A 25,336-nucleotide genomic window follows, 5' to 3' on the forward strand; every position below is an offset into this window, starting at 1 on the left:
GCCAGATGATTTCACTTACATGTGCAACATAGAGAAACAAAACAAAGGGTCACAAAAAACCAAACCAATAACACATCCTTGACAAATGACTGCAAAACTGAGGTAGCAAGAGGAGGAGGGTGGGGGCTAGATTAAGAGAAGGGAGGGGACCCAGTGGAACATGGAGAAATATTATTGGAGCTTCAGTGGTGGGCATGTGGGGAAAGCATACTAAATCACCTTTCACCTGAATCACCAGCTGAATCACCTTTTTTTTTTCAGTGAACATTTTATTTTGCGATGACTGTAGATTTAAAGTTGCATTTTATTTTATTTTATTAAACACACAAGATGTTTTATTGAAGAAGGGAAAAAAAGAGTGGGGATTAAGGACTGTGGTACACAGAAAAGTCTGACAGCCTCAGGCACAACCAATTTTTTTCCCCTCCTGCTAAATCCTGAAGCAGGAGATCCAGTGTTCAAGATATTTGGCTTGAGATAATTCAGACCCCAGACACCAGACATGAAGTGGACTCAATGGTAAGGATTGTTATCTGTGTTATTCCTTGTGCTCAAACAAAAATAAGTCATTTAAAGAGTTTTAAAAATTTATTTTAAAAGTGTATTGAATACCCTATTTCTTTTTGTTCTGCTAAAATATTTTCTTTGCTTCTTTTCTTTCTCATCCAAAACAATCACACACTACTGCTGAACAGTAAGGAAATGTACAAAATATCAAGTAACCTTAAAATTCAATCTTAAAAATATACTTTTTAATATGAAATAACTCTAAATTCACAGAAAGGTACAAGAATAGTGGGATCCTGAGCATCCTTCGCCCAGTTTGTCCAATGGTGATGTCTTGTACAATAGTGCAACATCAAAATCAAGAAACTGACATTAGGGCAACACTGCTTACTAGACCACAGGTCTAATTCATGTTCCATCAGTTTCATGTTCCACAGTGTGTTTGTGTGTGTAGTTCTATACAGTTTTATTAGATGTATAGATTCATAAACCACCAGCATAATCAAGATACTGTTCCACCACCATAAAAGGACTCACTCATGCTGCCTCTTTAGAGACACCTTTCCCGCCTTCCTCTAATCACTTATTTGTTCTGCACCACCATAATTTTGCCATTGTGTCACACAGTATGACCCCTTTCCTCACTTAATGTGATGTCTTAAAATCTATCCAAAGTGGTGTGTGTATCATCTCTGTTGAGGTGGTAAAATACAGTTGACATTTGATTGTTAAACCAACCCTGCACTCCAGGGGTAAAATGCACTTGGTACTAATGTATTGTCTTTGAATATATTGTTGGATTCAATTTGCTAAAATTTTCTTTAGACATTTTGCATTTATGTTTGTGAAGGATGTAGATCTTTAGGTTTTCTCCCCTATTTTTGTAATGTTCTTGTATGGTTTTAGTATCAGGCAATGCTGGCCTTGTGGAATAAATTATGAAGTAGTGCCTTCTCTTCAATTCTGTGGGCCAGACACACAGCAGGTACTCAATGATTACTCCATAGGTAATTTGGAGAGTGGAAAAATGAACTAACAAGTAATATATAAAAATTTTGGCCGAGGAAAAATGTCATATAAACACCAGCAAACACCAGGCTGTGGAAAGATGGGACATGATTCACATTCATCGTCTCTTGAATCTTAACTCTGACCCCTGAGATGGGAATTCCTGCTTAACAGGTGAGAAGCCTGAGAGATTATGATATGGCTAAGGTCACATAATTCTCACAAACTAAATCCCTGTCAGTCTTCTTCCCTCCTCAGGGAGTATAAATTCCCCTCAGCTGAAGCCATCTTTGCTGGCTGGCGCCAGGTTCTGGAGCCTGAGAGAAACCTCAGTGTCCTGAAGGAGAGTGTGAGGTGCTATGCCCTCTGGGCATCACTCTTGTGAGGAAGGATGTGGTCACTTCACGGAGGGTTCTGAATTGTCTGTATCGGAGAGCGTGGGGACCCTCTGATCTCTGGGACACAGGACAGATGATTATGGGAGTTGCGCCATATGCTTCACACAGGATGTAAGGCCTCAATAACCTGTCAAATTGATGTGTCAGGGTACAAATGAGGGACTGATCATCTATATTGAAGAAGGAGATGGTGCCACCTTCATAGTCCAAGAAGATCCCCACTCGTGTAGGGGGGATTCTCAGAGAGAGGTCAATTCTATCAGGATTGAATATGAAATACTCATTTTCTTCATTCAGTCTCAGCACCCAGTACCCATCGTGGGGAGACAAGGTCCCAGAACTCATCTTTCTGTTAACATCATCCCGGCAGATGCCCAACCCCCACTGCTTATTGCATGCCACATCCACCTCCCAGTAATGTTTCCCTTCCTGGAAACCCTGAGAAGCCACCACACACTCCCTCCAGAATCTCTCCTCCGAGTATGGCACATCTTGAGGAACGCTCTTATAGGTCACAACTTTCAGATCAGTAATGTAGAGATGGGGATCAGCCGTGTCTGGGTCCAGAGTCACCTCCACTGGTGATGGTTGAGGAGAAAAGATAAATTCCTGAGAAGGGAACTTGCTGGGCCCAGAGGTCAGCCCCTCCCACTGCAGTCTGGCTCAGTGGGGAGCAGGGAGGGTGCCAGAGCCAAAGTCTCCATCAGACACTGTTCACCCAGCCCCTCCCTCATGTCCAGGGCAGCCTGGGACTTTACCAATGCCTGGAGATGCCAAAATGTGAGATTCTAACTCCTGTATACTGCCCCAACCCTACCACTGTGCCTCCATGTAAACCCATTATTTGATTTTGTGAGAATTAAGTGACCCTACTATTCAGAATCCTCTCATCTATCAGTTCCTGCCCAACTTCATACAACCCCCCCATCAACCCAGGCAGGCCCTTTGTACTGGTGTCCTCAACTGCTGGGTCTTTACCTATGGCCCTCATTGTCCCTTCTAGTTCAGAGCTGAGAGGTGTGTCTGAGGGGAGCTACATCCCAGGGTGGGTCAGGACATCACAGATTCCTCATCTGCAGGGCAGATGGGCCTCAGTGTTCCTCTAGTCCCCAAAGCTGTTGCTGGTCCCCTCCCTCTCAAAGGCCTACCCAGTGTTCTGTTTCATTGTCACCCCCTTGGGTGTTGGTACCTGCATGTTTCTGGGCCTCTCTCAACTCTGAAAACAAGCAGAAAACAGGAGAGTCAGTGCTTATATGGAGGGAGGAGGCAGAGAGAGGGGAGAACAAGGGTGGTTCTATTTTTGAGTGTCATGGTCCCACCAGAGATCTGATAAAGGTTTGGGGCCTCTCTCTAGAATGCAGCCCCTTAGTACCTGCAGACAATTTCAGGGTACCTACAACCCTTCAGACCATCACAAACTTCCCTTTGCAAAGTCTCACATACTTCAGGTTGTCAGAATCCATAAGCTAGAGACTGGAAGGGAAGAGATAAATAAAGGAAGGGAAAAGGAATAGCTTCTCACCTGCCACTACATGCTTCCTTCTCCAATCTGAAACCAAAACACAGAAAAAAATTAAATCACAGAAGGGCCTCCCCAGTGGTGCAGTGGTTGAGCGCTGGGCTGCCAAGCTGCCCGCAGCATCTGCAGCGCCGGTTCGATCCCTGGCCACCGGCGAGCGCAGACCTCTCCTGCCTCCCACTGCTCCCCTCAGCAGTGTACTTCATCAGTCTGCCTGTTCTCTTCTATGCTCTGGCTCTGGTGAATTCTCTCACCCTCCCACACTTCTGACTGTACCCAGTGCTTGAATGAATGAATAAATAAATAAATAAACAAACAAATAAATCTTAAAAAAAAAATAAAATCACAGAATGGACCCAGAGGCAAGTGCAGGAGGAAAGTTCTATATTTGATAATGGTCTTACCCAGTTTTTCATGGGGTGGCATTGATGAGCAAAACAGAATAATCAGTGGCTGAAGCAAGCCCGGATCAAAGCTCAAAGTATCAAACCAGGGATAAGTTAAGCAGATGCCCTATAGATTGTTTACTATTTTGGGCCCACACACCCTCAGAAAACTAGAGTTATCTCCACAAAATGTACCAACAGGCAAAGTCTGTAGATAATTTTAGTAAGTTTCAGACCCAGTGCCCACTCTAAAACCCCAGACATCCAAGAAATTCTCATTAGTCAATGGATTGCCAGGTGGGTGGGCCAGCTCCTCTCATGCTTCCTGTCTGGCCTGGGGCCAAGACAGCACACAGATGGCTTCAAGAACTGAGTAGGAGGGGCCCAGGGGAACTGTGCTGGGGTGTTCGGAACATGATAGGACACTTACCCAATTCTGTCTGAATTTTCCCTGAAACAGAAACAGAGTATTCAGGAGTGTGCAGGTGTAAAGACAGCCCTGGCTCTTCCCTCAGAAGGGTGAGGTATGGGGAAGGACAGGACTCTCCTAGTGCTCTCCTTTGAGATCCACTCCCAAGCCCCTGTACTGAGCATCTCTATAAGTTTTATAGGTAATGAAAATAGTTCCTTCCCCAGTTCTGGGTTTCTACATGAGGTAGGAAGGATCTAATGGGAGCTGACATTTCTGGAAGACATCATTTTGGGCCAGCCTAGAGGGAAATGAGGAATGTAGCCTTTGTGCCCCAGGTGATGGGCTTCTGGAACCCTGACTAGAAGAACAAAAGTGGGAGGTGAAACCTGATCCTGACCCCACTGGAACCATGAATAAGCTTTATGGCTTATACTTCTCTCTCTTACTTACCCTTGATGAAGGTAATCCTCATGACAATGATACCAATGCACAGGACAAAGCAGAGCACTCCCAACACAATAGACACCAGGTAGAAGGGTGAGGGTTGGAAAAACATCTCTAAAAAACAATTCACAGACTCTTCAGTAATTGCTGAACAAGGAAGACAGTTTGACTCTCATTTAAGGAATCTTTTACCCCATGATGAAAAGGAAATTTTGGATCGTTTCTATGTAACTTGTGTTAGGATTTTATTTTTGTATATAAAACTGGACACAAAGTGTAAAAAAATAGAAGTTGGATTTTACTTTCTTCTCAAAAATTGGTTTTTTTTTAAACAAGCAACAACAAATGTTGGCGAGGATGTGGTGAAAAAGGAACTCTCCTACATTGCTGGTAGGAGTGCAAACTTATCCAACCACTATGGAAAGCTGTCTGGAGTTGCTCAGTCTACTAAAAATGGAGCTACTGTTTGACCCAGCAATTCCACTACTAGGTATCTACCCAAAGGACACAAAAACATTGATTCAAAAGAGCACCTGTACCCCTATGTTTACTGCAGCACTATTTACAATAGGTAAAATCTGGAAACAACCCAAATGCCCAAAAATAGATGACTGGATCAAGAAGACCTGATATATACACGCAATGGAATATTATTCAGCAATCAAAAAAGATAAACTCATGTCATTTGCAGCAATGTGGCTGGAACTAGAAGGAATTATGCTCAGTGAAATAAGCCAGAAGGAAAACGAAAAATATTAGATGGTTTTACTTATAACAGGAATATAGGGGAACCAAACAAGACATCAGTGTAAAAAAAAATAATAGCAGTACAAAACACAACAAAGCAAAAACAGACAATTACAAATCAGAGACATACTGCAGGGGAGGAGGAGGGAGAGGGATCAGAGGGAAGAAGGGAGGAGGACAGGAGACTGTGGTGATGGTGCACAGGTGTCTTGGGGAAGGAAACTATATGGGGACTCAACCTGAGGGGGTGAAGGGAAGAAAATATTGTTAAAAAAATTTAAAATTTAATAAAAAATTGTTTTTTTTTTCCTAAACACATAACATTTGTGCATTATTTTAAGTGGGCTTTCTTTTACACATTGTTGCTGTCATGTCACATTAAATGTCTGTCCATATCAACTTTATGAACTGCCATGCAATTCTCTCCTGGCTCTCTGGTCTGTACCACTGGCCATTTCTCTATAATGTTGCTTTTATTTTGATTAAACCAATCATCACAGCTCTAGGACATATCTTGACAAATTCGATATACTAAGCTACTTAGCTACTAACCAGCTGTGTCTTGGTGATTATTTGCCACTTGCTCTGCCACATAGTTTTACAATTGACATGTCTAACTTCTGAGAAACTCTGCTGAGATTTTGAATAGTTTCATAATGAATCTTAGAAAAATTCTTGGAAAAACAATAGATTTAAAATATTTTTTCTTCTTATCTGAAAGATGCTTATTTCTCCTTACTTTAGTTTTCTTTAGTGACTTTTAGTGAAGTTTTATAATGTTCTTTAATAAGAGCTTTTTAATATCTTGTTGGATGTACTCTAGTTAGCATCTTTATGTTGATATTGTACATGATCTGTCTGTTTTTCTGTCTTTGCTTGTGTTCACAAATGAAATTTATTTTGTTCATTGACCTTATGGTGCATGAATATGATGAGTTCTCGTGAATTAAAAGAAGTTATATATTTTTCTGAAGTTTTTGTATTTAACCCTTGAACAACGGTCATTTTATGTCTTTCTTCCTGAAAGTTATAATTATTTTTCATTGTCTTCTCTTATTGCAATATAATGTTGAATACAAATCTTTAATGCATTCACACTTATAAAGTTTCTGATTTTAAATGACATACAATTGTGTGATATTTCTTAGAGGTATTTTAGATAGTTTTTTAAAAATCAGATTAAGGAGGTACTTTCCTTCTTTAGATATTTAAGAGGATTCTTCTATCTGGATTCACAAGAATTTTGGTCATGATGGGTATTAAAATTATGATTTATTTACATCTATTAAGAAACTTAAGTATTCCCCTACTTAATTATGGTAAGAATTACATTATTATATATTCTTAAGTTGACCTAGATTACAAGTCCAGGAAAAGTTCAATTCAGTCATAATACATTAACTTTTTTACACACTATTGGTTACAATTGCAATTTTACATACTATTGGTTTAGGACTTCATATTTTTTGTTTCTAAATAAGTTTAGTCAATATTTTTTCCATACTGCCCTTGTGTTATCAAAATTATTCTAACTTAAGGAAATGAGTTTAATCTTTCTATTTTCCTACTTTTTTGAAAACTTGATGTAAGACTGAATTTTTCCTTTTTCTTGAAAGTTTGGTAGATAAAATGATAAAATGATATGACTGGTGTCTACTTTGTGGAAGAAATTTTAAATACTGATTCAATTTTTTCATGGTTATAAAGCTAACCTTGATGGTTATTTTTCCTTGAGTTAGAATTTATATTTTGTATTTTTCTAGAAAATCTTTCATTTCATCTCAAACTGAATACTCAAACAAAATAGCATAATGTTATTCAAACTGCCTGCCTTTTAAATTTCTGTTGCATCTTTACTTCTGCTCTCTTGTTATTTCTGCACTATTTAATTATGCCATCTTTCCCTTATTTTGATTTATGTTTTCAGAAGTTATCTATTTTAACAGCACTTTGAAACATTTAACTTACACTTTAAATCGCACCATTTGTTTTCTTATTTCTGTGAATTCTCTTCTTTATGATTTTTACTGTTCTGTTCTCCTCAAATTTATTCTAAAACAAATATCCATGCCTAGGAAATATATTTTCAGCCTTTTCATTTCTAATATAATGACTTGAAAATGTAATTGTGATTCACAAAACTATATTAGTTCTAGCTCACATATTATGATAATTGTGAATTCATTATCATTTTAGCTTAAGAATTTTCTAATTATTGTCATTTTTTTCAAATATCCCTCAGTTATTTTTCTAAGTGTGTTTTTAATTTTTGTCAAACATTAAATTTTTTTTTTTATAATTTTTTTTATAGAGGCATGTTTTATTTATTTATTTATTTGTTTGTTTGTTTGTTTGTTTGTTTTGTTTATACATGCACTGGGTACAATCAGAAGTGCGGGAGGGTGAGAGAATTCACCAGAGCCAGAGCGGGTAGCAGAACAGGCAGAAGGACCGAAGAACACTGCTGAGGGGAGCAGCAGGTGGCAGGATCAAACATTAAAATTTTAAACCATTAACTTTCTTACACTGTGATTAAAGAGCATTGCCTATGTGATGTGAGTTCTTTGAAAGTATCTTAAAATTATTTTATATGCTTGTCTTGGTGGAAGTTTGTTAATATCCCATGTGTGCTACAAAATAATGTTCAGAGGAGACAGAATATCTATTAAATAGAATCTAATATCTAATATCTATTAAAAGAATATCTATTAAATAAATCTGAATAATTTGTAGTTGAAATATTCTATACTTTTATTATTTTGATCCACTCATTTAATAAATTTTGGAATGCAAGATATATTGACTTTTCTTTATATTCTTGTGGATATTTGTTTGCATATATATGGATATATAATAATGTATATGTACTTATATTTTTATATTTTTTGGTATATTGCCTTCTTATATTTGTGAAACCAATCTATTTATAATGATGTGTTTTTCTTGAAATCTCTCTCTTCCTTTTCTTACATTATATATCAGCTATGAAAATATATATATATATATATATTAGCTATGGCTCTACTTTTGTTACTATTTGTCAGGAAGATCTTTTTCCACATTTTTATGAAAAGTGCATATGTTTTACATTTTTTGCTTATGCTATGCAGCAATGGGTATTTAAAAAACCTAATATGACATTCTTCATCTTTTCACTGGCAAATTAATTCCAGTTACATTGACTGTGATTCCAGGCATATTTGGGTTTACTTCATTATCTTCAAACATTTCAAAATCCATACTCTAGGTTATACAAGAATTCTCCTTCCCTCCTCCTCCTTCCCACTCACCTCCTATCCATACATTAATTTTCACATCTTGGTCCTGGTCACGGTGCTGGATAGAGCATGATATATTTCCAGTATTTTCTCCAACCCTAATGGACGTTTCCACATGAAACAGGCCTTGCAAGTCCGTGTTCACCTTCAAGTCTGAGGGCAAATCATGTCCCTGTGAACTTTTCCATTTAACTGTGGGTTGTGGGAACCAGCCTGAGGACTTGCACAGTAGCTGGATATTTCCACCATGTCCGAGAATGGAAATGAGAGGAGCTAAGCCCAGCGCTGGGGAGGAAACAGAGAAGGGATGAAAACAAAGATCATACAACAAGCCTACAGCTGTTCTGAGACAGATCCATGAAGCTCACAGACATAACACATCATCCTCTGTCTCCCTCCCATTCTCTTACATAGACTCATATCTCTGCTCTAAGCCCTTTCATGAGCTTTGTTTATTCAATGAGTATTTAGCAACCACTGTATTTGTGATTATTACTAATTACAAAATGTAATTAAATAAAGAGTCCCACCTAATGAAAAATTTCCTGGCTAAGCAGAAAGAAAACTGAAATGAATTTTATTGTGAAAAGTTCACATACAGAGTAAACTCTGAGGCAAGAGTGAATTAATGTTAGGCAAAGTCACAGGTTTTTGGAAATGACATTTGTGCTCTGCTATATCAGATGAATAGGGGTTTTGTATGTGGACAAGTAGGGGAAAGAAAGAAAAATGCCAGATAGAGACAAACCATGATGTGGTGAGTGGATATGCTGTGATATGTACAAGGACTTATGAACATTCTTTATTTTTAGAGTATAATGTGCAAGAATAACAAGAATGAGACCTAATAGACCTATGGAGACTGTTAGAATAGTGATGCAAGGAATGCAGATGATATCTCTTATAGACATTATAGGGCTACTCACTGGCTTCCAACAGGTAGGGGTTATTACTGGATCTACATGTTAGAGATACCCTCTGCAGCTCCATGGAGAAGGGACCCTGAGGATCCCTCAGGAGCAGAGTGGCCAAACATGCAGCCACTGAAGTCATTTAGGGGAGAGAAGCAAACCAAAATAGTGCAGCTACAACTCTGAATATTAAATTATCTTTGAAACCATAAAATGGCAAAAATAGACAAGGATCTGAATATTGAGCCTAAATAGATGATTGCCTGGTTAAAATGGAAGGAACCAAAGTCTCTTAACATAACCAAAATGTTGACATTTCAATAAAAAAAACATCATAACAATAACCATGAAAATATCAACTTGAAAATATATATATACAGTCGACTGATGCCAACACAAAGATGAGTCAGATGTTGAAACTATCAAATATGTGTCATAAAGGTGACTCTAAGAGTTATAATTTCACTAGAAACACGTAAAAATACATAAACTCTCTGTCAGTAAGCATTTAGGTCGTTTCCATGTATTGGCTGTTGTGAATAGTGCTGCAATGAACATAAAAGTGCATGTATCTTTGAATTAGCGTTCTCCTATTCTTCAGATATTTAGGAGCAGAATTGTTGAATCACTTGCTATTTTTATTTTTATTTTTTAGTATCATTAATATTCAAAATCCTATTTAAATGAGGTCAGGAGACTAGAGAATACAGTTCATGTGTAGATCAGAATCTACAAAACCCATAATACCTAGCCTTCTCCCACTGTTTCTTCTCTGGGTACAACTGTGGGTGGGTTTAGAGGTTATACAGGTCACTGGAAACAGGAAATAGAGAAATGCATACAACTTTCACCATGCACACATATTCCCCACCCATTTCCTGTGTTGGTTTGTTTCTAAATAAATACTGTTCATGACTTTACTACATGATTGCCTTTTCTGAAGTCAACATGAAAATCTCCATACCATTTCCATATAGGCTGCATCAATTTGTAATACCACCAATAGTTTATGAGTGTTCATTTTTCTCCACAACTTTTTACCAGCACTTATATGTGTGTGTGTGTGTGTGTACATATGTAAGTATGTATATGTATACATATGTATTTGGTATGGGCCATTCTCACAGGTATGAAGTAATATCTCATTGTGATTTTAATTTGCATTTCTAGTACTAAGTGGTATTGAACATTGTTTTATGTGCCTCTTGGTCATCTCTATATCTCTTTTGAAGAAGTTTCTACTAGATCTTTTGCCCATTTTTTGATGATTATATTTTCTGTTGTTGAGTTGTATCACTTATTTTTATATTTTGTAAATTGACCACTCATCAAATATCTGATGTGCAAATATCTTCTCCCAGGTTGCTTTTTTGTCTAGTGGTTTCATTAGTGGTAGAAATGCTCTTCAGATTGATGTAGTTGCATTTGTTTATTTTTGCTTTTGTTTCCCTTGCTGTTGGAGTCACATTCCCAAATACATTTCTGTGGTTGATATCTAGGGGTCTATCACCTATGTTTTCTTTTATGTATTTTATGATTTCACATCTTATATACATGTCTTTAATACACTTGAAATAATTTCTGTGTGTGGAGTTAGGTATGGATCTAGTTTCATTTCTTTTTTTTTAAAGATTTATTTATTCATGCATATAAGAGCTAGGGTACAGGCCAGATGTGCAGGAGGATGAGAGGATTTACCAGACACAGAGTGAAGAGCAGAACAGGCAGACTGACTGAAATACACTGCTGAGGGGAGCAATGGGCAAGACAGGAGAGGTCTGCCACACCATGTGGGTATCTCTGCAGCCAGCTGGGATTGAAGCCGGCTGTGGACAGCTTCACAGCACTGTGCTCAACTGCCTGCGCCACCAGGGAGGCCCTCTAGTTTGATTTCTTTGCATGTGGTTGTCCAAGTTTCTTAACATCATTTGTTAAAGAGGTTTTTCTTTCTCTCTATAGGGTTATAAATCCATTGTGAAATATTAACTGTCTATATTTGTATGAGCATATTTTGGGGTTTTCAATTTTATTCCATTGGTCTATGATTTTGACTCAATATCCTACTGTTTTGATGACTATTGCTGTACAGTATAGTTTGAAATGAGGTTGTGCAATTCTTTTATTTTTATTCTTGTCTCTCAGGTTTGCCTTGGCATCACAGTCTTTTGTGGATCCCTACAATTTTTAAAATTAAATGCTATGAAGATTTTGATAAGTATTGCACTGAATCTGCAAATTGTTTTAGGTTACATGGTAATTTTAATATTTAACATTTGATGTTAGTTTATTTTGCTCTCAAATTTTTTTAATTTAATGTAGTCCCATTTGGTTATTTTTGTTTCTGTTTCTTTGTTGTTGGAATCATGCACCCAAATACATCTCTAATAGAATGTCACATGGTATTTTGCCTACGATTCTAATATAGTTTTCATGTTTTCTGATTTTAGGTATAAATCTTTAACCCATCTTGATTTCATTTTTGTGTTTGTGATGTGAAATAGTAATGTAGATTCACTCTCTTGCATGTGACTGTCCAGATTGCTCAGCACCATTTGTTGAAGAAATTTTCCTTTTTCCATTGTATGCTCTTGGCTTTTATGTCATAAGCTAACCATCCATATATTTGTGATTTATTTCTAGGCTCTCAATTATAGTTTAGTAATCTTGATACAGGGCAGCAAGGGGCACTAAATTGAGCCAAGGACACTGACCAAATAGTTTACCAGTCACTGTCTGAGTTCTTTACCTGTGTGCACAATTGCAAGATTACTCAGGCTCAAGGAACAACAACAATGGGATTTATTTAACAAACTGGGAAAAACAAAGAGTTACTGAGGCCAAAAATTGCCATTTACCTCATCCAAAGCAGTGTCCAGTGATTTTAAGTTCTAAACATAAGCGTCTAAGATGCCATCTTCCCACCAGTGTGGACACAGAGCTCCTCTCCTAAACAATAGACCACATGCCCAAAATGGCATCTTCCTGCCACTGTAGAACTGAAGCATGCAGCAGCCAGACTATAGGCCAGTTTCCAAATCATGAAGACAATATAAGACATAACAGGAGATACTCTGAGAGCTACCAAGATGCCCCAGAACAGCACCAGACTAGCAACACTCAAAACAGCAGCTACAGTGGCCAAATGACCAGACAAACAGCCACACTCACAGCTCAGTGATGTGCCCGGCTCCTGGTCTTCGCCTTCTCTGCCAGACTGTAACAGCAGCAAAACTGGGAACAGTTTTAGTCACTTGAATATTTGCAAAGCCTCCAAACTTTTCCTCTCTGAGGTTGGCTGCTGGAAGCCTCCATCTTCAGAGGCCCACAACAGTCTTCTGGAAGATCAGCATGGTGGAGGCTGAAATTGCTAACCCTGAAATCGCTGAAGATCTGAAAATACTGAATACTGAATAATCCTGGGCTGCTGCTGCAGTCCCTTATATATCTTATCATTCGCTCCACCCCAAAATGTGATACTTTTTAGCATTTTTCCTTGGGCTATCTATCCTCACCAGCACCACCTATAACAGTCTTTGACTTCAGCCATCGGTTACAATCTCATGTCTATTGGTATTAAATTTCGTATTTTTTTTTTTTTTATTACTAGCACTGTATTTGAAGAATAGTTTGAAGTCAGGGGACATAACAACTCCATGTTTCTTTTTTTTTTTTTTCAGGATTGTTTTGTTTAGTAGAGGTCATTGGTGTGTTCATTCACATTTTAGCATCATTTGTTGCATTTCCTTGAATGATGACATTGAAATTTTGATAGGGATTGCATTGACTCTTAAACAACTGATTTTCAGTATAGATAAATAGCCTTATATTGGAAGAAGATGCCATCTAAGTCTTCATCACTAGAGAGAAGTTAATGCCTGCTTTACTAACTTCAGAGGACAGGTTGACCTTTGTCAGTATATAATATCATTGGTGACTTTAAGATCAAGCCATGTTCATTTACTGTGGGCCTGCTAAATGTACCATTCCAGACCCACCAAAGCTCCTTTCAAGTAAAACGAAAGTAGGAATCTTGATTGCCCTGGTGAAATGGGTATACATCACCAGATATGAACATGACCGGGAATGCCCAGAGGGCCAATGACTGATGTACTTTGTATCCCAGAGACTGATCAGTGGAATGTTTTGTCAATAAGATTGGAACCACGGGTGGTGATTGGGCGTATGATTTACCTGATCAGTGGATTCACCCTCTGTAAAGCCCTAAATAAACATAATATTTTTAGTTTTACCCAGATTCTCTTTGTTCTCCTATCAATAAAAAGGCCAAGATCCATTATATGACAATCCCATAGCCAATATCATTCTCAGTGATGAAAAGTTGAAAGCATTTCCCTTAAGATCTGGAACAAGACAAAGATGTCCACTCTCACAACTGCTTTTCAATATAATACTGGAAGTCCTAGCCAGAGCAATAAGACAAGAGAAAGACATACAAGGAATCCAAATAGGGAAGGAAGAAGTAAAATTATCCCTATTTGTAGATGACATGATAATATACATACAGAACCCCAGAAAAACTAATCAAACTAATCAACCAGTTTAGTAAAGTAGCAGGATACAAAATCAATTCATAAAAATCAGTAGCCTTCCTATATACAAACAATAAATCTGAAGAAGAAATCAAGAAAACCATCCCTTTTATTATTGAAACAAAGAAATCAAATACTTGGGAATGAACTTAACAAAAGCAGTAAAGGACCTGTACAAAGAAAACTATAAAACAATGTTAAAAAAAATAAAAGAAGACATAAAGAAATGGAAAGACATCCACTGCTCACGGATTGGAAGAATTAACATTATCAAAATGGCCATCCTACTAAAAGCAATTTACAGATTCAATGCTATTCCAATAAAAATTTCAATGATATTCTTCAAAGAATGTTAGTACAGGGCTCACCAGCAGAGGGACCTGGGGTAGTGGTTGCTTCTGCTCAAGCATGATTCGGCAAAAGCTGATGAAATAATAACCAGATGTTATAAGATCCACGTAAAGCGCATGTTCAGGCCACGTAAAGCGAATGTGCAGGCCACGTAAAGCGCATGTGCAGACTTTCCTATATATATCCCTGCCCCTCGGTAATAAAGAGAGTTCCTGCTTCCAGCCAAGTGAGTGTATGCATCTTTCATCCCCAGCCCCTCCGCTGTGCTCCTGAACCCCGTTGGCCTGCAGGACAGACCTACAAGTGGCGCCTGAAAAGGGACACGAGTACGAGGGATCCTCTGAGGGACATTTCAATCAGTAAGGTAAGGATTAGTTAAGTGATTGGCATCATGGGCAATACCATGTCCAAGGGCCAACTTGTTAGAGCCCTACAACTTCTCCTTAAAAATTGTGGAACTCCTGTTAAGGTTCAGACCCTTCATAATCTAGTCTCAGTCCTCGCAAATACCAGCAAATGGTTCCTTCAGCAGGACACGGTTTCTGTACAAAATTGGGAAAAGGTCAAGGCAGATCTTCTTCACAGGGATCTCTACGGAGCCCAAACAATCCCCCCTCCACCCGCATCCTTTTGGTGTGGCAGTTAATTCGCAATACTCTCAGTGAAGGGGGACCGGCCGCTTGCGAACTGGCAGCTGAGGCCCTACGCTCCGTGGCCCAATCCGAAAGTGAAACTCCACCCACAGCATGCGCAGCCACGGAGGCCCCAGCTGTTTCCGTGTCCCATTCTCATTCCACAAAGGTGATGGAGGACTCTTCCTCCGACCAGGGAGATGTGGAGGACAATACAGACCATCCACCTCCCTATGATAGACCACCCCCGTCAACCAAAAATCAGCGGTATCCCTCCCTTTCTTTCCTTTTCTTTTTCCTGTCACCTTCTTTGCCTTTCTTGCCTTCCTCATTTCCTCTCCTTCCATTCTTTCCTTCAAAATACCATGGACATTTACTCTACTGTACAAACTTAATACATTTAATATCTAAATAACTCAGCATTTAATATCTAAATATCTTCCTTTTGAGAAAGAAATTGCCTTTAAATTTCACCTGACTTTGAAGAAATTATACACAGATGATGAGAACAAATTAAGCTAAAACTTAGTAGAAGGAAATAATATATGGCAATCAGAATGAAAGCAAATGAAGTAGAGACTAAAAAGACCATAAAAATACAGCAAAACTCAGTTTAAAAAAAAAACCAAAATAGTGAAAACTTTAGCTAGATTAACCAAGAAAAATAGGGATACTCAAATGAAATTGGTCATGAAAAAGTAGACATTGTACCTGATACCACAGAAATATAAAGGATCATAATATTCTATTATGAGCAAATATACACTAACAAATTTGGCTATCTAGAAGAAATAGATTAATTCCTAGAAATATGTACTCTTCCAAGGCTGATTCAAAGAAATAGAAAATCTGAACAGATAGATTTTTAGTAAGGCGATTGAATCAGCAATTTAAAAAACAAACACACACACAAAAATCCCCCAAAATGCTCAACAAAGAAAACTCTAGGATGATACGATTTCACCTGTATCCCTCCCTTCCCACTCTACTTCCGGGGGCTTGTGCTCTTTCAAAATTCACCTCCTCAAGCCCTTCTCAAACATCCCACGAGGATCTTTCCTCCAGGTCAACCTCAGCCTCTTTGGATCCCTCTTCGGCTGACTCGCTTACTTCATAGTCCGCCCTCTGATCCGCCCAACGAAGAGGCACTCTCCAAATCTTCTGAAGATGATCCTCCACCTGCTACTACTCTTCCACCTCCAACTGCAAGTACCCCCCCTCCTTTGCAAGATGATTCATTGGACAATAGTTAATAATCCCCCTTTCCTTCTGCCGGTTTCCAGAAAGGTGGGTATTCTCCTGTCATTCCCTTCCTATTATGCTACCTATGGTAACCATCCCAGCACCCTCTCCGACAATGCCACTCTCAGTTTCAAAGTTAATTTTATTGTTCAAGCAGGTGTTTGCATCCTGTCTCCTTTTTATATAGTGTCTTTCAATCTATCGTTCAACAATCAATCCTCCCTCAATTGTAGCTGTCACCTTTCCTCTTGTTGGTCCAGAACCCTCAGCAATTCCTTTGTTGTCATGCATTTCCCTAAGGTCGTTATTATGCCTGTCAATGTGTCTGAGTCTACTTCTCAGGTAATCATCCGAAATCAACGAGCAGGTCCGGCACTGGTTGTTGGCGCCTTGATCTCCGTCTTCTCGACACTGGCAGCTGCAGCCGTGGTGGTCGGTGGCCTTGCTCTGTCCAACTCTGTGGCTAACGCGGACACCATCAACCTTCTCTCAGAATGAATCTCCACTCAAAATTCTATCAACAATCACCTTGCGGTCAGAATACTCCAACTAAATCAATCAGTCTCCTTGCTACAAGAAGAAATAGACTTATTGACTCTAACTGCCCATATCTCCTGTGTTCCTACCTATGCGTTCACATGTGTTACCCCTGCTCTTGTTTCCAATTATTCTTCCCAGGTTCATACCCTTAATGAGTACCTGCACGGCCTGTGGAACCAAACCTTTCTCAATTTTACAGTTCAATTGTCTAATCAAATTCTCACCATTAATAATACCTGAGCCGTGGTATTTAACCCTGATCAAGCCCTTTCCTGGCTCTCTAAAGCCTGGGGGCTGGCCAAATCCTTGGGGGGAGCCATATCACTCCTTGGTGTGGTCCTCTGCTATCTGGGTGTCATCTTCTACATCCTGTGGCACCAGTGCCAAAGACGCAGGGCCCCACGACTGGCTCTGCGACAGGTACGGTACTCTCCATTACAACGCACTGAAGACCCTGGCATGTGGGTCAATATTGCCCTTGACCATCTGTAGGCCAATGAAGGGTAAGATGGCGGTGTAATCCGTTGCAACCTAAGACAGCTCCACTACCTTACCTAGGAATCTGGTGGTGGGTGGCCATGACAGGTAAGCATGTGAATACGACTGCCACAACCTAAGACAGGCCCCAGTGCGTTCCCCCCTTTTTTCTTTATAACGTAAAATCAAGGGAGCTGTTAGTACAGGGCTCACCAGCAGAGGGACCTGGGGTAGTGGTTGCTTCAGCTCAAGCATGATTTGGCAAAAGCTGATGAAATAATAACCAGATATTATAAGATCCACGTAAAGTGCATGTGCAGGCCACGTAAAGCGCATGTGCAGACTTTCCTATATATATCCCTGCCTCTCGGTAATAAAGAGAGTTCCTGCTTCCAGCCAAGTGAGTGTATGCATCTTTCATCCCCAGTCCCTCCGCCGTGCTCCTGAACCCCGTCAGCCTGCGGGACGGGCCGACAAAAGAAACAGAGCAATACTGATGAAACTCATATGGAATCACCAAAAACCCCAAATAGCCAAAGCAGTCTCTCTTGGGGGAAAAAAAAAAAAAGAAGGGAATGGAGGTATCACACTCCCAGACTTCAAACTATACTACAAAGTCATAATCATCAAAACTGCATGGTATTGGAACAAGAACAGACACACAGACCAAAGGAACTGAATAGAAAATCCAGAAATAAACCCATAGATTTACAGTCAACTCATCTTAGACAAAGGAGGAAAGAATATGTAATGGAACAAAGAAAGTTTGTTCAATAAATGGGGTTGGGAAAATTGGGTCGCTCCATGCAAAAGAATGAAGCTTGACTACTACCTCACACCACGCACAAAAACCAACTCAAAGTGCATTAAAGAACTAGACAGAAGACCTGAAGCCATAAAATATATAGAAGAAAATATATGCAAAACACTACATGACATACACCTCAGTGAGATCTTTAAAGACACATCACCAAAAGCAGTGATAGCAAAGGCAAAGATCAACAGCTAGGACTACATCAAATTAAAGAGCATCTGTACAGCAGAAGATACAGTAACCAAAACAAAGAGAAACCCCACTGACTGGGAGAAAAAAAAATTGCACACAACACTAATGATAAGGGACCAAGCACAAGAAATCTACAAAGAAATGGTGAGGTTCAACAAAAACAAAGTAAATAATCCAGTCAAAAAATGGGCAGAAGAGCTAAAAAAGAGACTTCTCCAAAGAGGAAATGCAAATGGCCAACAGGCATATGAAAAAATGTTCAACATCCCTTGTAATCAGGGAAATGCAAATCAAAACTACAATGAGATACCATCTTACACCAGTGAGAATGGCACATATTAAAAGAACTAGCAACAACAAATGTTGGAGAGGATGTGGAGAAAAAGGAACTCTCCTGCACTGCTGGTGGGAGTGCAAACTGGCCCAACTATTATGGAGAGTTGTGTAGAGATTCCTCAACCTGCTAAAGATGGAGCTTCCATATGATTCAGCAATTCCATTCCTAGGTATTTACCCAAATAACACAGAAACATTAATTCAAAAGGGTATCTGCACTCCTATGTTTATAACAGCATTATTACAAATAGCTAAGCTATGGAAACAACCCAAATGCCCAAGAATAGATGACTGGATCAAGAAGATGTGGTTTATATACACAATGGAATATTACTCAACAACCAAAAAAGATAAACTCATGCCATTTGCAGCAACATGGATGGAGCTGGAAGGTATCATACTCAGTGAAATAAGCCTGAAAGAAAAAGAAAAATACCAGATGGTTTCACTCATAGCAGGAATTTAGAAAACCCAAATAAGGGATCAGGAAAAAGACTGATTATAATAAAGTAAAAATCAAAATCAACCAGCAACTATAAAACAGAGACACACTACAGGGGGCAGGAGGGAGTAGAATCAAAACAAAGGGGAGTGAGAATTGTATGGGGACTATAACCAAGGTGAAAATGCATACATTGTGCAAAAATGAAAAATGATGTAAAAATATATAAAATAAAAAAAGTAAAAAAAAAAGAATAGGGAAATCTTCAAAGAGCAAATGAAAAGACAAAAAGAATACTACACATGGCACCTTGATTTCCCAAGGGAATATGACATCACAAGAAAATAATAACTCTCCAGAATCCACAACAAATTGAAAGTTTTGTGACCTTGTTAGAGTTCAAAATTGCCGTACTGAAGAAAATCAAAGAGATGGAAGAAAGTGCAGAAAATCAAGTCAAAGAGAATTCAAAAAAGCTAATAGAAGAAATATAACATTTAGAAAAATAAATGAACCACTTAGAGAAATAATTAATGAATAGAACATAGAAACTGAAATTTAAATAAGAAAATAGATACTCAGGATATAAAAGCCTCAAAAGAGGAGATTAAAAAAAAAAACTGTAGGGAAAGCTATGGAAACAGAATAGACTGATGAAGTATTAATGCAAAGGGTTCAGGTAAAAGGTTAAAGAGAAACACAAAGAGAAAAATTAACATACAAGAACTAGCTGACTCTTTTTGGAAAGTCAACATAAAGATGATGCTTATCCCAGAAGGGGAAGAAAAAAAGGGGCCAGAATTTATTCAAAGAAATAATAGAGGAAAACTTTCCAAATTTGAGAAAGCAACAAAATATACAAATTTATGAAATAAAAACTAAATTCAGAACTAAATTAAATTACCTATACCAAGACACATAGTAGTAAAACTAGCGAGAGCTCAAAATAAAGAAAGAATATTGAAGACAACTAGGAGTGGGGGCGGGGGATCAGCTAGGGTATAAAGGGATTCCCATCAAACTTACATTTGACTTCTCAAAAGAGACTATACAGACAAGGAGAGAACGGAATGACATATTCAAAATACATAAAGATAAAAACTGCTTGCAAAGAATAATATGTTCTGAAAAACTTTCTTTCATATATGAGGGAGAAATAAAGGTCTTCCAAGAAAAACAGAAGCGAAGGAGTTTGCAAACACTGGGCCTCTCCTACAAGAAATGCTGAAAGGGGTTCTTATATCTAAACTGAACAAAATAAAATCCATAAAATATTGAAGAAAGAAATAGGTACAATCAGAAAATTAAGGACAAAATAACATTAGCAAGCCCTCATATATCAATAATCACCATAAATTTAAATGGACTGAACTCCCCCAATCAAAAGGCACAGATCAGAAAATAAAACCCAAAATTTTCTGTTTACAAGAGACCCATATAAACTCCAAACTTAAACATAGGCTGAAAGTTAGTGGATGGAAAACAAATGTACAAGCAAATGTGACTCCCAAAAAGAGGAAAGGGCAGTCATACTTATATCAGATAACATAACCCCCCAGCTTAAAAAAGGTAAGAAACAGGGATGTGCATTATATAATGATTAAAGGAAAAATACATAGGAAGTCACCCATCAATGTATAGGCATCAAATGAAGGAACATTATATAAAATATATAAGGCAACTATTAACACATCTAAAAACAGAGATTGGTGGCAAAAAAATAATAGTAGGGCATTTCAACACTCTATTTTTATCAATAGACTGATCAACCAGGCAGAAAATTAAAGAAAAAATATCTTAAATAATGTTTTGGAACAGATGGACCTAGTACACATTTATAAGGCACTGCACCCCCAAAATCTGAGGACATATTCTTCTCAAGTTCATATAGATAATTCCTGAGGAAGACCACATGTTGGGCCACAAAACAAGTGTCATGAAATTCATGATTACAATTACAACAAGTATCCTCTTTGGCCATAATAGTGTCAAAATAGAAATCAGTCACAAAAAGAAACTGTGGACACTGAATAATATACTACTGAATGAGTATTAGGCTAACAAGGAAATCAAAGATAAAATTAAAATCCCTGGAGACAAACCACATTGATGATAGAACAATTAGAACCTATTGAATACAGCAAAAGCAGTACTAAGATGGACATTTATACAGGCCCACATCAAGACACAAGAAAGAGTTGATATAAACAATATAATCTTACATCTTAAAAAACTAAAAAAGAACAACAGTGAAAGAAGGTAGTAAAAATTATAGTTAAAATAAATGGAATAGAACACAAAATGACAGTTTAAAGACGAATGAAACCAAACCTGATTCATTAAAAATATTAAGCATAGTAGACAAATGTAAAGGGACTCATTTAGAATAAATGGGAGAAAATTAACAAATAGAATCAGAAACGGAAAAGAAATTATAACAAATATCTCAGAAATATAGAACATCCAAGAAACACAGAATATGAACATTCTGTTCAATATGCACAAAAACTGGATAATCAAGAGGAGTGAACAAATACTTAGACTCATAGAACCATCCAAGACTGAAGTAGGAAACTTGAAAATTACCAATTACATAAAAGAAATTGAAATAGTAATAAAAAATCTTCCCCCCTAAGAACAAAAATCCTAGACCAGAGGATTCTACTAGCTAGTTGTATCAAATCTTCAAAGACGGACTAATAACTCTCCTTCTCAAACTGTTCCAAAAAATGAGTAGGACAGAATATTTCCAAGCACATTTTCTGAAGCCATATTACTCTGACTCCAAGAAGACAAGGACATCACAAGTAAAGAAAAGTACAGGCCAATATCCCTGATGAACATAGATATAAAAGTTAGCAAATTGATTCAATAATACCTTAAAAGACCGTACATGTCTTACATGTAATTAGTGAGATTTATTCTGGGGATACCGGATACTTTAACACACCAAATCAATGAGCGTCATTCACCACATCAAAAAGAGGAAAGGGCCTCCCCTGGTGGCTCAGCAGTTGAGCGCTGGGCTGGGAAGCTGCCCGCAGCCTCTGCAGCACCGGTTCAATCCCTGGTCCCACATGGCACGCAGACCTCTCCTGCCACACCCACTGCTCCCCTCAGCAGTGTATTTTGTCAGTCTGCCTGTTCTGCTTCCTGCTCTGTCTCTGGTGAATTCTCTCACCCTCCTGCGCTTCTGACTGTACCCAGTGCTTGTATAAATAAATAAATAAATCTTTAAAAAAAAAAAAAAAAGGAAAGATAAAAGCCATGTGGTCATATCAAGATATGCAGAGAAAGCCCTTGACAAGATTCGACATCCATTTATGATAAAAACTTTTTTAAATGGGGTTAGAAAGACTGTACCTAACTTAATGAAGATCATTATGACAAATAGCATCATTTACAATGGTGAAAAACTGAAGTCTTTCGTCTAGGATTGGGTACAAGATACGGACATCCACTTCCATCACTACTATGAAACATAGTATTGGAAGTCTGCTAGAGCAATCAGGTAAGAGAAAGATATAAAAGGAATCCAGACTGGGGAAGAAGAAATAAAAGGTATTTCTTGCTCACAGTTTAGAAGAATTAATATGTAGTTAAAATGGCCATCCTACCCAAAGCAATATAAAGACTCAATGCAATACCTATTAAAGTTTCAGTGGTATTCTACAAAGAAGTAGAATAAATATTACTGAAATTCATATGAAACCACAGAAACCCTTAATAGTCAAGCAACCATGACAAAAAAATAACAGAGATATCACCCTACAAGCATCAAACTACTACAAGCTGTTGTAACCAAAATATTATGGTAATGCAATAAAAATTAGATTAGAATTAAGAGACCAGAAATAAACCCACATTAATATAGATGGTTAATCTATGACAAATGAGCCAAGAGTATACAATGGAGAAGGAAAATCTCTTCAACAAATGTTGTTGGGAAACACAGGCAATCATATGCAAAAGAATGAAGTAGACCATTATCTTTTTTTATGCCCCCAAATTAAATCAAAATGGATTAAAGACTTGTATATAAGACCTGGAACCATAAAAAAAATTGCAAAATAGAAGATATACAAAACTCTCCATGATACAGTCTTCAGTGAAGTCTTTGAGGGCTTCAATTTCACAGCCAAGAGAAACAAAAATAAAAAGAAACAGATGGAACTACATTACTCTGCACAGTGAAAGACGCTATCATTGAAACCAAAAGACACTCTACTGAATGGGAGAAAATATTTGTACATTCCATATTTGACAAAGGGATAATATCTCATATCTACAAAGAACTCATACAAATCAATAAAAGAAAACAAATAATCCAATTAAAAATGGCACAAGAGCTGTATAAACACTTCTTCAAAGAAGACATATAGGTGACTAAAAGGCATATGAAAAAACACTCATTATCACCTTTTGCCAGGAAGCTACAAATCAAAAGCCACAGTGAGATATGCCATATCATGTGAGAATGACCAATATCAAAAAGTCAAGAAACAAGTATTGACAATAATATGAAGAAAAAGGAACAATCTGTTCCTTTAGTTGGGTATATAAACTGGCTCGGTTTTACAGAAAACAGTAGAGGGTTTTCTCAAAATATTAAAAATAGATCTACCATATGATCCAACAATCCCAGCTCTTAGCTATCTATACAAAGAATGCAATTACACTAAATATTTACACCCCTATGTTCATTGCAGCCCTATTTACGATAACCAAGTTATAGAAACAATCTAAGTGCCCAAGTACAGATGAGTGGACTGAGAAGGTGTGGTATTTACACACTATATACACTACTCAACTATTAAAAAAATGAAAAGGATGATATTACAGCATTTGCTGCAACAGGGATGTCACTTGAAGGTATTTTTATTAAGTGAAATAAATCAGAAGTAGAAAGACAATACCAGATGATTTCCCTCATATGCAGAATATAGCAAAGGAACAGAAAAAACTAAACCAAATAAAACCCTAGAAATATGACTATAGAGTTGAGGCTACCCATGAGGACACCTGTGAAAGGGAGGGGGCCCAATGGACTGTGGTGCAGGATTACGGGTGATATGGTAACATACATCTGAAGAGGTATAAACCTGTATCTCTGAATCGTATATAGTGTGTGTACCAATGTACCTCAATTGAGGGGAAAAATACAATAAGGAAGGAGGGGAGGAAGGAAACAAGGAAAGAAGGAAGGGAGGGAAGCGGGGAGAAAGGGAGGGAGAGAGGGAGGGAGGGAGGGAATGAAGGAAGAAGGGTCAGTGCCAGGGGCTGAAAACAAGAGGGGGTGGGTAGCTAGTATTAATGGGGAAATAATTTCAGTTTGTAGTAATGAGGAAGTATTAGAGATGGATAGTGGTGATGGTTGCACAATAAGTTGACTATATTTAATACCACTATATTGCACACTTAAAATTTTAAGTGGTAAGCTTTAAAGTTTATTTTAACTGCAATACAACAAATTTTTTAAAAATAACAAAAATCAGAAAATGATCAACTCATAAGACACGGAGAAACCTTAAGCACATCATGGTAAGTGAAAGAAACCAGTCTTTAAAAGCTACTTTGTATGGTTCTAACAATATGATGGTCAGAAGAAGACAAAACTATGGGATATTAAAAATAATCAGTGGGTGTCAGGGATTTTCATTTTAGGGAGGAGGAATGATTAGATGGAGTTCAAGGGATTTTCAGGGAGGTGAGAGTAGCCTGCATGATACCATAATGGTGTATATATCATTCTACATTTGTAAAAACCCTTAGAATGTAAAACACAAAGACTGAACCCTAATATAAACCATGGATTATGGTTACTAATAATGTATTAACACTGATTTATCAATTTTAACAAATTTACCATACTAACACAAAAATTAATAATAGGATAAACTGAAGGAAGGTGAGCTGGAATATGGGAACTTATCTCTCAGCTTTTCAGTAAATGCAAACTACTCAAAAATAGTCTATTAATTTAAAAATACCCTATGATACAATTTAACAATCCTATTCTTGGGTGTTTATCCCAGTGAAATGAAAACTGAAGTCCACACAAACACCTATCCACAAATATTCATGGCACCCTTATTTATATAAAAAAAATGAAAACAACCTAAATATCCATTAATGGGTGAAGCAATTTCT

The 25,336-nt window shown here is 37.7% G+C and overlaps 1 protein-coding gene across 1 annotated transcript in view; it reads right to left on the reverse strand.

Annotated features, from left to right (window-relative positions):
- Positions 1 to 1,844: 1,844 nt before the first annotated feature.
- Positions 1,845 to 25,336, reverse strand: part of LOC119236816 (butyrophilin-like protein 3) — a 31,787-nt gene continuing 8,295 nt past the window's right edge. The window contains exons 3-8 of the mRNA XM_037500775.1: positions 8,712 to 8,984; positions 4,681 to 4,788; positions 4,249 to 4,269; positions 3,436 to 3,462; positions 3,103 to 3,129; positions 1,845 to 2,491 (exon numbers count right to left, since the gene is read on the reverse strand). Coding sequence (XP_037356672.1) covers positions 1,845 to 2,491; positions 3,103 to 3,129; positions 3,436 to 3,462; positions 4,249 to 4,269; positions 4,681 to 4,788; positions 8,712 to 8,984 — 1,103 coding nt within the window. The remainder of the gene's footprint in view (positions 2,492 to 3,102; positions 3,130 to 3,435; positions 3,463 to 4,248; positions 4,270 to 4,680; positions 4,789 to 8,711; positions 8,985 to 25,336) is intronic.

Source organism: Talpa occidentalis, unplaced genomic scaffold (assembly GCF_014898055.3).
Source record: "Talpa occidentalis isolate TD23 unplaced genomic scaffold, MPIMG_talOcc4v2.1 talOcc4.9, whole genome shotgun sequence".
Lineage (NCBI taxonomy): Eukaryota > Metazoa > Chordata > Mammalia > Eulipotyphla > Talpidae > Talpa > Talpa occidentalis.